General features: G+C 31.7%; 1 protein-coding gene, 1 long non-coding RNA gene and 1 pseudogene across 5 annotated transcripts; 2 read left to right on the forward strand and 1 right to left on the reverse strand.

Moving 5' to 3' along the window:
- The first annotated feature begins 881 nt into the window (after positions 1-881).
- LOC100819767 (SH3 domain-containing protein 2) lies at positions 882-5,478 on the forward strand. 3 transcript variants are annotated; one of them, XM_006587585.4, is made up of 11 exons: positions 882-1,124; positions 1,293-1,364; positions 1,695-1,808; positions 1,907-1,976; positions 2,065-2,213; positions 2,794-2,895; positions 2,974-3,174; positions 3,377-3,439; positions 3,585-3,728; positions 4,250-4,324; positions 4,997-5,478. In XM_006587585.4, the coding sequence occupies exons 2-11, from the start codon at positions 1,305-1,307 to the stop codon at positions 5,105-5,107; spliced, it is 1,089 nt and encodes a 362-aa protein (XP_006587648.1). In that variant the 5' UTR covers positions 882-1,124; positions 1,293-1,304; the 3' UTR covers positions 5,108-5,478. The 3 variants fall into 3 exon arrangements, with proteins under 3 accessions (XP_006587648.1, XP_003534329.1, XP_006587647.1); XM_003534281.5 differs by having other exon boundaries at positions 882-1,114; XM_006587584.4 differs by having other exon boundaries at positions 882-1,364.
- A 1,263-nt stretch (positions 5,479-6,741) lies between these two features.
- Positions 6,742-7,918, reverse strand: LOC112997792 (uncharacterized; annotated as a pseudogene).
- Positions 7,919-10,009: 2,091 nt separating this feature from the next.
- On the forward strand, positions 10,010-11,523 carry LOC106794653 (uncharacterized). 2 transcript variants are annotated; one of them, XR_001382831.3, is made up of 2 exons: positions 10,010-10,707; positions 11,058-11,523. It is a non-coding gene; the product is annotated as an uncharacterized lncRNA (long non-coding RNA). The 2 variants fall into 2 exon arrangements; XR_005886406.1 differs by having other exon boundaries at positions 11,105-11,523.
- Positions 11,524-15,113: the final 3,590 nt, after the last annotated feature.

A 15,113-nucleotide genomic window follows, 5' to 3' on the forward strand; every position in this document is an offset into this window, starting at 1 on the left:
ATAAAAATTTAAAACTAAAATTATGAAATTAAAAAAATTAATATTTAAATTTTTCAAAAACTTAAAACCCATAATCATAACAAAAATGTTGAACATTTATTAATTAAAAAATGTTCCTTATAAATATTAATTGTATATGACATTAGAAAGATAAATATCGTTACCTTTAAAATCAGTAATCTTTATTATTCTATAAAATGTTTCAAAATTTATTCTGAAAAAAACAAAAAAATTATTCATAAAAATACTTGTATAAAATAAAGATTAGTTTTTCCAACCTATTTTAGTTCAAATGAAAATAATTCACATTCTTCAAGTTGCTATCGGGATTCTTTATATATACACACACAATCAAAATAACTTTAATGCCTAATCATATATTTTTAAAATAGTATATTATATTTTTATTATTAATGTTAATATTTTATAAAATAAATATATTTTTAATTATTTTATGTACAGCATATAAAAAAGTATTTCCTTATTAAAAATGTATTTGTATATCGATTCGTCCATTGTAAGTACTAAATACATATGCTAAAGGCTAAGAAATAAAAAAAGTGTAATATACTTTTTTATTATTGATATAGTTATTTAATTTTTTTACTCCATTTAACCATGTCCTGAGAAAATCATTTCGTAGAATGTTTGATTTGAAATATCAGAGTTCGGTCAATTAGGGAAAATTAGTTTCTTTTTTTGTTATTAAAAACTCACATCTTATTTTTATTTTTTGTTATAAAAATCACATTTGCAGTAAAAAATAGTTTATTTTTATTTTATCATTTTATGTTTCATTTCTACAATTAAAAATAAAAACAAGAAATATTTTCTGTGCTTATTTTATTTACACTTTATGTCCATAAGTCAAGCGCGTGTCGTATCCAGTGTGCGGTGCAGTTAAAGTCCAAAAAGGACGCTCTTTCTCCCCCAAGATTTTCTCTCCCCTCTTTCTCTTAACATGATTCAGTTTTCACTTTCATTGTCACAACTCATTCATTCAATTCAATTCAATTATTATCATAATTTCTGTGTTCTGTTTCTGTTCTCTTCTAAGTAACTATTTGGAAACCTCTCTTTCTATTTCTCTCTCTAGAAAGTCCCAGCCAGCCAGGTAGGTAAAGGTTGTAATCAATCAATCAATCAATCAATCAATCAATCCTCTTCTTCCCATCCCTGCCTTGCTTTTCTGCCTCAACAAATTCAAACCCCAGCACAAAGACTATGTTTTTACTATCATTTTCTGTTTGGCCTGCAAAAAAGTAACTGTTTTTATTGTAAATAAATGAAAGGGGTGAAGAAGAATGGATGCTATAAGGAAGCAAGCAAGTAAATTGAGGGAGCAAGTTGCCAGGCAACAGCAGGTCATCATTCATATTCTTCTTCTTAGATGAAAAATGGGAAACTTTTTTGTGGGGTGCTTCTCAATTTAGTGCTGCTACTATTTACTGTTTAGGTTATAACTGATTCTGTAGCATGTGATCATAATATCAATTTAGCTTCATTTTTTTTTAAATGGGGTTTTATAGAAAAAGGCTAATTTTTATTGGTTTGATTTGAACTAATGGGATGGGATCCTTATGCATAAAGTGTTGATTCTGTGTGTTTCTAGTGGTTTTATATGTTTTGTCAGTCTAGTGTTTTGTTTGTTTGACTTTGGTCTTCTGTCATAAATGGTGTTTTTTTTTTTGCAGGTTATACTTAGACAGTTGGGCCAAATTAGCAATGAACCGCTCATGATTGATGAATCCGAAATTGAATGTCACCAGCAACTTCAAAAGTTGTACACTTCGACAAAGACAGCTAAGGTGTTTTTTAATATTTTCACTCCATGTATCTTATTTAATTGGTTCAAGAAGCTTTGCTTGGTTATGTTTTTAACCAACGTGTTGCTCGATGCTCACAGCATTTTCAGCGGCATATTGTTCGTGCAATTGAAGGATTCGTTTCTGTTTGCTCCAAGCAAATGGAGATAGGTGAATTTGGCTTTTGGCCTTTTGCGCTTATGTTGTTTTTGTTTATGCCGTGAGGTTGATAATTGATATTTTGTTCTCTATAATTCAGTGAGGAGGATGGCTAGGGACTGTTGTAAGTATGGGACAGAGAATCTTGGTAGTAGTTACCTCCTTGCAAGGGCTTCTCTTCAATTTGGTAACACATATGATACAATGGAAAATGAGAGAGAGACTCTGCTCGGGATCTTAGGCGATCAGGTAATCTTTTGGGGAATTTCCTTTGTACTCTCAAGCATAGTCTTTAAGAGTTCATTTAGTGAAATATAGCTTTATAGTGGAGCATACGATATATTAATATGTGCAAATTAATGTTCTTTAGTGTAACATTTACCTACCTTATTTATTGGTGGTAGCCTTGCTGCAAAGATTTTTGACCAAGACCAACACATGTACATGGTTTCTGGAATTCAACTTGACCAAAAGCAAATCAATAGAAACATTCACGTGCTTCTCCATATTTATATTAGGACTTTTTTTTTTTCTTGATATGGAATAAGAAGCCCTAGTTCTTCCAAACTATTCACTGGGTCAAGTTAAGAAAAGTGTTTACTTGCTAGTGCTACTGCTACTTAAGGGAAACCTAGTTCTTTGGAATTATTACTAGATTACCATTTATCTTGCATGACAATTTTTTTGTCTTTTATCTTTAGTTGTATGTTAGTTATATACCAAATTATTTAGTCTTTCATTCTATATATAAAAAAAATGGTGACTTCCAAGTTCCAATCATGTCCCCACCTCCCAATTTTTATGCTAATTCTGCTTCAGGTTTGTATAGATCTCTGAGCCACTACGGGCACAGATAACAGGAGCTCCTTTGGAGGATGCACGCCACCTCACTCGCCGCTATGACAAACTTCATCAAGAGGTAGAAGCCCAGGTAATGATTTTCTCCCACAATGGCATGCATATGGTGGTATGCTTTGCATGGTATTCATCATAGATATCTTCTCATCAGGCTGCTGAAGTTTTGAGGCGTCGATCAAAGTTGAGGAATTCTTCTGTTTCTGCAGAGAGTTCCGCGAGGCTTCAAAATGCAGAAACAAGGTTGAAAGAACTTAAATCTGCCTTGGCAGCACTTGGTAGAGAAGCAACCTCTGCTATGTTGTCTGTCGAAGAACAGCAGCAACAGATGACTCTCCAGAGCCTTCGTACAATGGTATTGCTAGATTCCTTTTGGAAGTAATCTCTTGCATATGTGATTACTGATTTGAATTTTATGATAGTAACTAATGTTTGCTTGACTGAGTATGTTGGTTGATTTTTTTTTTCTAGTTAATTTTTGTATTCCTGAACATTGAGAAGATCCTGCTCCCCTAAACCTTTTCTTTCTTTTTTCATTTGTTCCCCGTTTTTGGCAGGTGGATGCTGAGAGATCCTATCATCAGCATGTCCTTGTTATTCTAGAGAAACTATATACTGAGGTTAGTCACCATATAGCCTGAATGCCTGATTCTTTTTTTCAAATTGGAAGAATAATTACTAGCTTCTGGCATGATATTCTGACCATTTTTTTGGGTGCTGATCAAATTAATAATCTGTACCTTAAATTGGATTTTTTGGAGTTAGATAATTGAGGACAGACAACCAAAAGAGGCTACATCATTTACACTGCCAAAAGATGGATATAATCAACCTGCAGATGAGAATGCTAATTCAAGTGGCATTGATTATAAACACAACAGTCAAACAGCCACATACTTTTTTGCAAAGGTTAGTCATGTGTGAACAAATGAATAAAATTTTCTCTGCAGCTCCTTCATTACATACAACTATATTCTTGAAGTTTACTGTTGCTCAAGATGAAGCCTATACTTTCACTTGGCTTTTGTTGCAACTGATATCTCATCTTGATCTTCTTATTACTATTACTTGCTAATGATGAGTTTTCTTGTTTCAGCATATTTGAATTTATGGACTACATTATATTTATGCAATTATTTTAAGCCATAAAATATATGGCTTCTCACTCCAGATACCTACCTCTTTTCATTACCAAATTGTCATATACTTTATGATGAAGGAACTACAGAAAACAAGATGTGTAGAATAATGAATGTTATCATTACATTCACATTCATACACATAAAACATTGACAATTCTTTGTGCTAAAAAAGAAAATAAAGTCTTTCCATAGGATATAATCCAAAATTTGTTTGAACTCAGTGCAATGCAGTTTCCATTTACATTAATCTCCTAAATTGATTCATGTTCATCATCATTTGTCTTGTAGGTCGTACATCCATTTGATGCTCAAGCTGAGGGGGAGTTAAGCCTATCAGTTGATGATTTTGTTGTAGTTCGTCAGGTATTTCCTTGATGACTGTTATGCTATTTATGATTCATCATCACCTGTACTTCAGATAAACCAGATTCTTTAAAAGCTTATTTTTTTCTTGTGTAAATAACTTAAAGATAGACTTTTTGGTGTCCATAATTATGAGCTATTGGTTGGGATCGTAGTTCATAAAGCACTCGTCTTCTTGTGATGCAGAAGCAGAGGGGCAAAATAGAGATTTAATACAAATTTAATCAAAATTCACTTGTATAAAATTTTTATCCCAAGACAAAAAATGAATAATCTTATGGAGTTAATTCTTTTTATTTGATTTTCATCTGCTCTAATACCCATTGTCTGTTATTTAAACATATGAAACTAATAACTTAAATATTGAAATCTTTCACTGCCGAGGTGTATGGTTAGTATGCATTTTCCTATAGTTGAGATCTCATATTGACTATAGATATGATTAATATAATCCTTATAAAGCTTGGATAGTTGTCACCTTACAAGTCCATTTTGTGAGGTTGAGTTAGGCTCCAATGTCAAATTCTAAGACCTACTAGTGTCACTATTGATTTAGTATTTACAAAAATGTCATGATCTTTTTTTTCAGACTTTTAAGTTATAATCTTTATTGCCAATATCAGACTGATTTGAGCTGTATTTTTATTATCCTTTTGGTTGTTACATTTCTAGGTTGGACCCAATGGATGGTCTGAAGGAGAATGCAAAGGCAATGCTGGATGGTTTCCCTCTGCTTATGTAGAGAGACAGGACATGATACCAGCCAGCAAGATAACAGAATAACTTCACAGGATACCAACATTGGTCTTTTGATTAGGTGAGGCAAAAATTGTATATTATAATCACGGAATAGATGCAGCATTTGAAAAGCCATAGCATGTGCTTGCCATTATTTTTGGGTGGTTCTATCATCTCATCTGTGCAATATGTTGTATATGCGAGTCATAATTGAAATAGGAAATAGCACTGGCAGTTTGAATATGTAATTGATATGTTTATTATTGGCATTTGCTTTGGCCCTTTGGTCAGGAACTTAGTTTTATGCTGTTCATATTCTATAGCATTGTTTGTAATTCTAAATGAAGATATGGCGAGAAACATTGTATTTAAGAAATCTTCCTATGCATCAATATGAAAAAAGTAATTTGTATCTATTATTTTTTTAGTTGCATGATGTCTTTCTAGTCTGGCTGAAATAAATTATGGCCTATGTCATTGAGTCCAAGGGATTTAAATGGTGTTAATAGATATTATCTATCAAAACAAGACTCGGACCATAGATTAAATAAATTGGATTCCACCCCTCAAACACCAACCTTAACAACTTTCTTTTTTTTCTTTGCTGCATAACAATTCTGTTGCGTGGTACAGTCTGTTGGCATAAATAAACGACAAAAGTACTGGCTTAATGTATAAACCTTTGTTGAACTGTATAAAATTTTAAAGTTTTTCTTTAGATGCGAGCATAAGATATCAAAGAATACGATGAATTGATATATTGGACTAATTAATTCAAGAAAGTTAATCACATTATCGGATTTTCTTTTTCATACTTTATTTACACTTGTCCAATTCAGTTTCTGAAGCTGTGGCTGCAATACCTGCTGATTTATGTACCAAGTGAAACAGGGAAAATTATAAACTTTCTTGTTTGTTTAAGATCAGAGTCAGCTAATAAACAGCTTAAGATCATATATGACAGATTTATTTTATATTTGCTTACTCCCTGCCAAACAGGTCCATTTGAACAGGAAGAAAAGCCTAATACATTCACTAATGGTTTCCCTTTTCATTTTGCTAACTTTTAAGATGAATTCCCAAGTTAAACGACCCCGCATGTTTGGATGATTTCCTTATTAACAAGCACCTCCGAAAAGTGGCTGATATAACAATATAAACAATCAGTTGCAATCGCATGTACAAAACGGGATTGAATGCAGAATAAATAAAATAAAGTGAAGAAGAGTGTTTATGAAAGGACCATAAAAGATGACCATTATTATATGTAAGGACAGTATTAAAAACGATTTACTTAATTTAAAACTTTTTTTCCACAGAAATAAATTGAAAATAAGTGCATTGCATAAGAACAAAAATATATTTCAACAACCCAAAGAACATAATTATGCTTGCCATTGATTATCACCTTGACACATCACATGAAGTCCAAAACAAACACCAAATTCGTTCGAACTAGGATTGTTAGTGTATGTTTAATTTATAGTTAGAATTATTATGACACAATGTGCGTTTTAATGTAAACCTAGCAGATAAAATAAAATAAATACAAAAACAAGAGTTCTAATCCATTTTGACAAAATAATTTTTGCCTCAAAGGTAAGTTTATAACAAGAACTAAACATACACTTACTCTGTAACAAATAATAAGTGTAGAATTACGATGTAAAGCTACAAAATACAAAAAGTAATTATCATTTAAATATATCGAAGACACTATGCAGATCATCAAATCAAAATAAAATTGCCAAAATATCTCCGTTCTTCATTGTATAAAGGCAGTACAGCCATTCCCAAACAAACTATGTAAACATATTTGTATCGATCTAAACACAGACAAATTGATAGTCTCCCACTGTCCCCAAAAGAAACCAGAAAACGCTATATACTTTGCAACAGCTTATAACACCTAATTTTCTTCTTCTACGATTATACGAAGCCTAAAATGATATAGATAGTGCACTGTAGTCTGTACTCTACTCATCATCAATCACTGAGCTGATCCCCAAGGTTGAACCTTGCAGATTCTTGCTTGGCCCACTGAACAATCTTTTCAGCCTCGCGGCTAACCTTCTCTTCTTCCTTCATCGCCTTCTTCGGCATTTTTTGTTGTTCCTTCCTCGAGAAGCTTCCTAATTCCGACAACAAGTGATCATCACCCCAATTCTCCTTGCTTTTTTTCTTGGGAGAGAACCACAAACAATCCTTCCTCCGTGGAGGCGAAGGGGAATTCGAAGATCTCAGAGACAGAGTTCCGTTTGGAACCTTGTTCCTTTTGCGTCGGTTTGAAAATGGAAGACATGGAACTTTCATCAGAGGAAGGGGAAGACGCAGAGGCAGAACCAAAAGGGGGCGAAGAAACAGAAACAGAAACAGACCCATGGTCGGGCTTTTCATTTGGGTTATGTTTGGATGGTGAAAAATTGGGACTTGAAACAGACCCTTGCTCGGGTTTTTCATTTGGGTTGTGTTTGGATGGATCAAGATTGGGACTTTGGTTGTTTGTGGAAGAAAAAGTGAGAGCTTTGGTTTTGGAGGGAGGGAAGAATTTGAGGTTGCGGAAACGGTTTCGAGGTGGGAGGGGAGAAGGGATTCGTCGGTGAAGCCGGAGAAGTTGATGGCGGAGACTTGCTCCAAAACGACTGCGTCTTGGGCCAGCGAGGATGGCGGAGTCGTTGTCGTTGTCGGTGTCGGAGAGGTCGTAGAATCCCACCATCGTTGTTGTTTTGTTGTGGAGTGTGGGGTCCACCCGCGCATTCTTAGGGACACACTACCCCTCTTCCTACTTGGGGATTTTTTTTGGGTGGCAAACTCAAAAATAGAAGATTTTGGGAAGGCAAAACTTTCTCAACTCACTCCTAAATAAGGCCCTAAACCTCAAGAAAATCCCCCCCAATGGCCAGGCCAATACAGTACTTTTTCTTAAGAATGCTAGTATCTCTTTAGATTTTTTGCATTGCACAAAATACTCTTTTTTTTTAATTTCTATATTAATTTTTTGAAAAATATTACCCTAATCTCTTTAATGATTTTTAAAAATATTAGTGTGTACTTTTATAAAAAAATATTGTAATTAATAAATACGGATATCTTGTACACTATAAAATAATATATTAGAAAGTATCAATGTAATTGACTCATTTCTTTTTTAAGGTGAATCATTCCAGATATAAAAGATGAATTATCAATTGCAGTCTCCTCGAAATACGTTGGGTTTAATTTCTTAAATTCAAACCCGTCAAAAGTTGTTTTAAGCCAGGCTGGTTTGGTGAGACTGATGGATCAAGAGTATTTTTTTTTTTTTAAATAGCAATTCACACTTTTTTTTGGGGGTTTAATAATAATAAAATATTGAATTATAATATATTTTTAGACATATTATGTAAGGATGTGTCAATAAAAATCAAATCATTTAATCTAATTCAAACTGTATTTTATTGGATTATATTGAATTTAATATCTCTTTAAAAGAATAATCTGTATCGTATCAAAGCTTATGTTATTATATTGTAAGATGGGAAGATTACTTTTTACTAAAACTAATCTCAACAAATACGAGAATGCATATATATTAACGTGTATTGGATTAAGATTTTTTTTATAAAATGTTACGTAGTATATAATTAAAATTTTTAAATGACATAATTAAGTCTTATCATATTTAATTAAAACTTTTAAGATTTTTTAATGAGAGCAATAAAATTTGATGGTATTTAATTAAGTTTTTTTTATAACTTATAAAAAGTCTTGTGATATTAAAAAATATACAAATTTTTGATGAATTTCTTTCTTTTTTATTGGTTATCAGACTTTTTTTTTCTCTCATCACACATATTTTTCTCTCTCTAATATTCTTTAAGATATGTGTGTCATGTATGTTTCTTCTATTCTTTTGAAATAAAAAAATACAAAATATACTCCGCCTTTAGTCTGTTTTTTTTAATTAATATTTGTCTTATGTGCTAAGATTAATCATATTTTTCTTATATTGATTATATTTATCATTTGTTCGATATAATATTTTTGTGACTATCACCCTTAATTTTATTGTTCATATAACTCATTAACTCTCCTACTAATTTTCCATCCTCACCCGTCACTTCTACCCAATTAAACATGTCATTGGATTTATCATGAGATAATTGTAGTAATTAAAAAAAAATAAAAAAAATCAACGTATAAATCTATTGTTCAAATTCAAAAATAAGAATGAGAAAATATTATTACAATAAGTGTTAGTATAAGAGAACATAAAGCTATAATCAAAATATCTATTAAAAATTAAAAAAAAATTATATTAATTTTACCTTTTTTTATCCCAACTTCATCATTTCTTATTATTTTTTCACTAACTCTTGTAATTTTTAATGTGTTTTTAAAAATTTATAGAATCCTTTCAGATCTTATAAATTTATAAAGTCCTTTCAAATCTTTTGAATTCTTATGATATAAATCGATTAAAATAAAAACTATGATAAAAGTCTTATAAAAAATCTCATAAATCATAATATTTATAAATAATCTTTAAAATCTATAAAAAATTTTAATGATAAAATAATCTTTCAAAATCCTAATATAATACATCCTAAATCAAGTTTATGTCCATATATTATTCCTTTACTTGTCTTGATTATTGAGGTGCATCTCCTTATCCGATCACAATTTTTTTTTATTTTCTATAAGAAAAATGATATAGAGAAATGAGTAATGATTCAGGATTATAATTAATCATAATGGAATAGAATCAATTTGATAATGCCAAAGAAAAAATTAAACATATATAAACTTTCTGCTCTTTCTCACTTCCAATTTTTTCTCTCTATCCCTCTCTTCATTTGTTATCATATCACTTATCACATATACATTATTTTCTCAATCTTTCTTTATTTTTTTTTATTGTCTCTTTCTTATTTTCACTTATATCCCAAAATTAGGGTATACGTTTATCTCACTACTAGCTGATGTCATAATTAGTTACTCTCCATCTCCAAAAAAAAATAAAAAAATCAACTAGCCGCCCCACATTTTGCTTATACGAGATTTGACTTAAACTCTTCACCAGCTCAAACAATGGTTACAATGTCAATGGAATTGCTTAAACTGGGTCCCAAGTCCCAACACGTTATATATTTAGCATGCTGACAAGGAACAAGACCCCACACTTCCTACCTTGTTTCCTTATCCTTCTAATTCATTCAAATAACGTACACCTCATCTCAACAACTCCACATTATCACATTAATTCATTTTCACACTTAAAGGGTATCAAATTCCCTAACCAAAGTTTATTAAATAAATTGCATGATGGAGCCAGAGTACACAGGAGGATCAGCATGTTGCTTTTGCTTCTCCTCCTCCACCAAGAAGAGTGTTGCAAGGAATGGTAAAAGAAGCACTGGAGTGTTGAGTTCAGAACACGTTGTTGAGTGGGGAAAGAATGATGAAATACTCTCAGACATGAGCACCTTTTCGGTGAAAGAACAAGAAAGTAGGCTGAAGAAAGCGTTGGAAGAGGAAGAGAGGGTAAGCAAGGAAGCAGAGAGGCTTGTCAAATGGGTGAAACAGGAATCAGCTAGAATTGATGTTTCTACAATCAAATCAATTCTCAGTGACGATGAAAATGAAGCAAATGTTAAGTAATACTTGTGAGTTGTTTATATTTGGTTTCTGTTGTCTTCTCTTAAAATTACTTTTCCTAAGTTGTGATTACAGGAAATTCTAAAGTGTATAGATTATAAAAAAATAACCAAGTTTTTTTTTACATCAATAACTATTATAAAAGGAATAATTTCATCCGATATAAATGGAACAACTATTATAAAAAGAATAATCACGTTTTACTCTCAATTTTTATAAATCAGTACAATATTTTATTTTAGCTTACAACAATAATTACATCTTTCAAAACAAGTTATACCTTAACTACGTACATATATAGTTAACCATAAATATTGTTGATATCAGTATGTAGACAGTTAAAATCTTTGACAAGTAGTTGTCTACTTTATTTTATTTTGGGTGGTGTGTTCCTTTGGCTTCAAGTTAAGCATCAGATTGCGACGTAAATGGAAATAACGAAGAAGAAACATCTGTTGACCTTGTCCACGAAGGAGTTGTGTTGGACTCGTCTATCAGCTCCATTGTTCCCAGTCACATATATGAAGAAATATCTACATGCTTTCACCATTGGAAATTACATTTGGTTATAGGCTATGTTGGTTATGAAGTATAAATTGATGAACTAATTAAAATTGGCTTCTAGCCCCTTAAATTAAGTAGTGGTAGAAAGTTAAAAAGGTTGAAAGAGATGCATAGGGTTCGGATGAGCTGTCTTTCTCTCTTCTATATCTGGAATGAGTGTATACTTTTTTTTTTGTTTTGTTTTTGAAAAGTGTATACTAATTATTTTGAAAAGTGTATGGTCATGGATCATGTAATAGTTGCAATATGTTGTGATCCAATTCTTCTTTGGTGTTGCAAACATTGACTTTGATATCTATATTGTTGAATTTTATTTTTTTTGTTTGATTGCTAGAGTAGTTTTTGAAATTCTACAAAAAAAAAAAAAATTATTAGGATGTGTTAGATTTAACATAGGTTGAACGAACACATTCTCATACATGTTTGGTAAGAAATAAAAATTCGTAACTTTTGATTCAACGATCATTTGGGATCTTCTAAGGATAAATCAATACATAATAGTTTGAATTATTTCATATGATTTTCATGTTACACGTAATTAAATAAAACTTAATTACATGTTATGTGGAGATTAATTAAGAATATTGACACTTTATAATCTTAAACCATACAAATTATACACTGATTTCTCCGGTGACGAATAAGAGTTTTACTCTCTAAATCATGTATTGTAATTTATTAACATAAGGGATAAATTACTTGTGAATGGTGATTAAAGCGATTGTTTTTAACAGAAGGGATAAGTTACTTGTGAATGGTGGTTAAATTAAAGGCAGCCAGTGGGCAAATCAGCATACATCTGCATCATCCCTCAATCTTTTTTTTTTACCATGATTTCTCCTAAGCCGTGAATTGCTAGTGTAAAATTTGTGCCTATAACACATGTTTTCGATAAGACTTCAGCTTGGATTCAGACCCAATGGCTAGCTGCTGATGCATCAACTATTCATAGGCAAATGCTTTCTCACCTTAAAATTTGCTTCATGCACCTTTTTAATTTTCTGGAAAGGCTAATCTTGAATGTAAAATTAAATTCTGGATTAGCCTTTCCGGAATGTAAAAACTGGCAAGGCTAATCCGGAATGCAATCTTACATTTAGAATTAGGTGCAGGAAACAATTATAAGGGTGTAGAAAGCTACTGTGCTATTAATTTCTTCGGTGGGTTTTGGTTTCTATTGGTTCCTAGCCACTTAGTACACCAGAAAAAAAAAAAAAAAACCTTAATGCGCACTAACTCTGATAGCCACTAGCTCACTAATTTCCTGAGTAAACATAGAGCATGAAAGCTGCATACTTTTTTGACACTGCAATATTAACTGCATATTCAAGCAGAGACCAGAGTTAATTAAAGCACGCGTTTTCTAATTTTATTTGTATCACAAGGTCCACCAAATTATTCAAGAGTATAAGAAAGCGATTACCGAACTTAAATGATCCATATTCCAATTAAAGTTCATTATGGAACTCCATCTTTAGTGTTTAATACTTAGTAACCAAGCGGGTTGGTTTCATCACCTGTACCCGTATTAACTGATTTCAAACAAATTGCAAATTTCAACATGATGAGGCAATGTTTTTGCTTGAATTGAAAGCCAAGAAGAGCTCCTGAGAAGTGTTTTTGATCCCCTTCTTTTCTAGATGACCAAAATTTGTTATTTACGTATCCGTTTCATACTATTTTGGAGAACTAGTTTTCCTCAGTGATTTACTAGTTTCTACCAATAAGCAACAGAACATATATAGTGTAATATAAAGTTCAAAGATCATAATTTTACTGTAATGTGTCTGAATCTTTTGTTGCAAAGGGAGGCTGTTATCTTTTATTGTGTAATTTACGTTTATCTCATTAACAAAATAAAAATGTGCTGGAATATTTTAATTGAAAATTAGAAACAAAACCACATGTTACAATAATGTTTTAGCAAAAATTAAATTCAAAATATATATATATATATATATGTGTGTGTGTGTGTGTGTGTGTGTGTGTGTGTGTGTGTGTGTGTGTGTGTGTGTGTGTGTGTGGTGTGTGTGTGTGTGTGTGTGTGTTGTGTGTGTGTGTGTGTGTGTGTGTGTGTGTGTGTGTGTGTGTGTGTGTGTGTGTGTGTGTGTGTGTGTGTGTGTGTGTGTGTGTGTGTGTGTGTGTGTGTGTGTGTGTGGTGTGTGTGTGTGTGTGTGTGTGTGAGAGAGAGAGAGAGAGAGAGATATGTACAGTACTGCATTAGAGCAAATGAATGACAATATGACTACCACATTTTAGCGGTTGGGATAATATATATAAAGTAGAAGGTGGTCTGTGTGCATTTGTCACGGACAACAAAACTCAACAACAGAGAAAATGAAGAAAATTATTTGTTTAAGAAACATAAGTTATTTTCACTTATATCAAATGTTGATTCTAATATAAGTATATAACTATTGATAACACTAACAAACCCACCTCCTTAATTATATTGAAGCATATAAAATACGTACATTTGGTTGCAATAAAATCAGTAAGTTTTTTCTCATACTAGTCTAGTGAAAGCAATTTTGGGATTAATTTAATATATATACACCTAGAAAATATAAGATATGATCGGTAATCTTGGTCCCTATTATAATGGTACTAAGACAACTTCTACAAGGTATTGGATTCGAACCCTGTCGGTACAAAAGAAAATATAATATATGAAGAATTTTCAGAGTTTAAATTTCTAGTATTGAAAAGGGAAAATAAACCCCATTTCATAATACTAGAAATGCCGTCCAAGATAGCACATGGACATAGCTTGATGTGGATCGGTCAAAATCGTATGAACGGCAATTCTTGTTAGGTTGAAAGTGATTCAAATGATACTGCCGTGACCAACGCGCGTTTTCAAAGATCAAAGTTTGACAAAATTAACATTAGATTGATCGATGTTTTTTTTATCTGGTAGTTGAGATTAATTGGAGTCAGAAGACTAGTGTATATCTCATTCACTACCTAGTTTTTTCTTCTCTTTAAATTTTACTTTATTTTCTTCCTCTTTTGTATGACTTTTTGGACTAGTTTTGTTCAATACCTTATCCAGCACCTCAACATGCAACTACTCCTCTTCGTATAACACCTTTTATTACTTTTCAGTAGTTGTATTTCTCAATAAAGACAGAATTGATGCTATCATTCCCTTCGTCACTGTTGCAGTTTATACGTTACTTAGGTTACCAAATCATTAGCAGACATATATATTAAATGTAAGGGGTACGATTAATTAAGTTATCTTAATTACATCTTTTAACATCAATTATGAATGGAAGTTAAAACAATTCTCCTCATGGATTAGATAAGGTTCTATCCAATCACGGATATTTTACGGTTTAAATTAAATGTATCCTTACGCCACCTATAGCCATGATTAGAGTAAGTAGAGAGTTACAGTATATAAGTATATTAATTAATCACAACTTGAGTTGAAAATTAGTAACTTCTCATTAAAATTATTTTTAATTATAATCAATAACTTCTTGTAATACACTCATCCAAGACACTATAAAATACATACCAAACTTTTAATACTGGCAAACAGCACGCAAAAATATCAGTATCCATGTCCATCATGATTTGGACTGATGATCTATAATTTCCAATCTTCATGTTTAAGATAAATACTATGTTATATAAGTTATTTTTATTTAATTACCAAAAACCAAATACGTACATACCCTTACCGCTTAATATTTGGAGACAAATAGTATTTTAATTTAGAAAGCGTAAAATTAATCAGAGTCAAAATGGAAAATATTACTCTAAATGGACCTAATTAATACTACGTACCAAAAGGCAAAAAGACATTGGTGTATTGTGCATGAAGACACCACATAGATGC

Source organism: Glycine max, chromosome 9, assembly GCF_000004515.6.
Source record: "Glycine max cultivar Williams 82 chromosome 9, Glycine_max_v4.0, whole genome shotgun sequence".
Lineage (NCBI taxonomy): Eukaryota > Viridiplantae > Streptophyta > Magnoliopsida > Fabales > Fabaceae > Glycine > Glycine max.

What these genes read in the sequence shown, in the direction of transcription:
- LOC100819767 (XM_006587584.4), top strand. Translation starts at nt 1,305, where the DNA reads ATGGATGCTATAAGGAAGCAAGCAAGTAAATTGAGGGAGCAAGTTGCC. An exon ending in TAGAGAAACTATATACTGAG is followed by an intron (nt 3,440 to 3,584) that starts GTTAGTCACCAT and finishes TTTTGGAGTTAG; the next exon opens with ATAATTGAGGACAGACAACC. An exon ending in CCACATACTTTTTTGCAAAG is followed by an intron (nt 3,729 to 4,249) that starts GTTAGTCATGTG and finishes TTTGTCTTGTAG; the next exon opens with GTCGTACATCCATTTGATGC.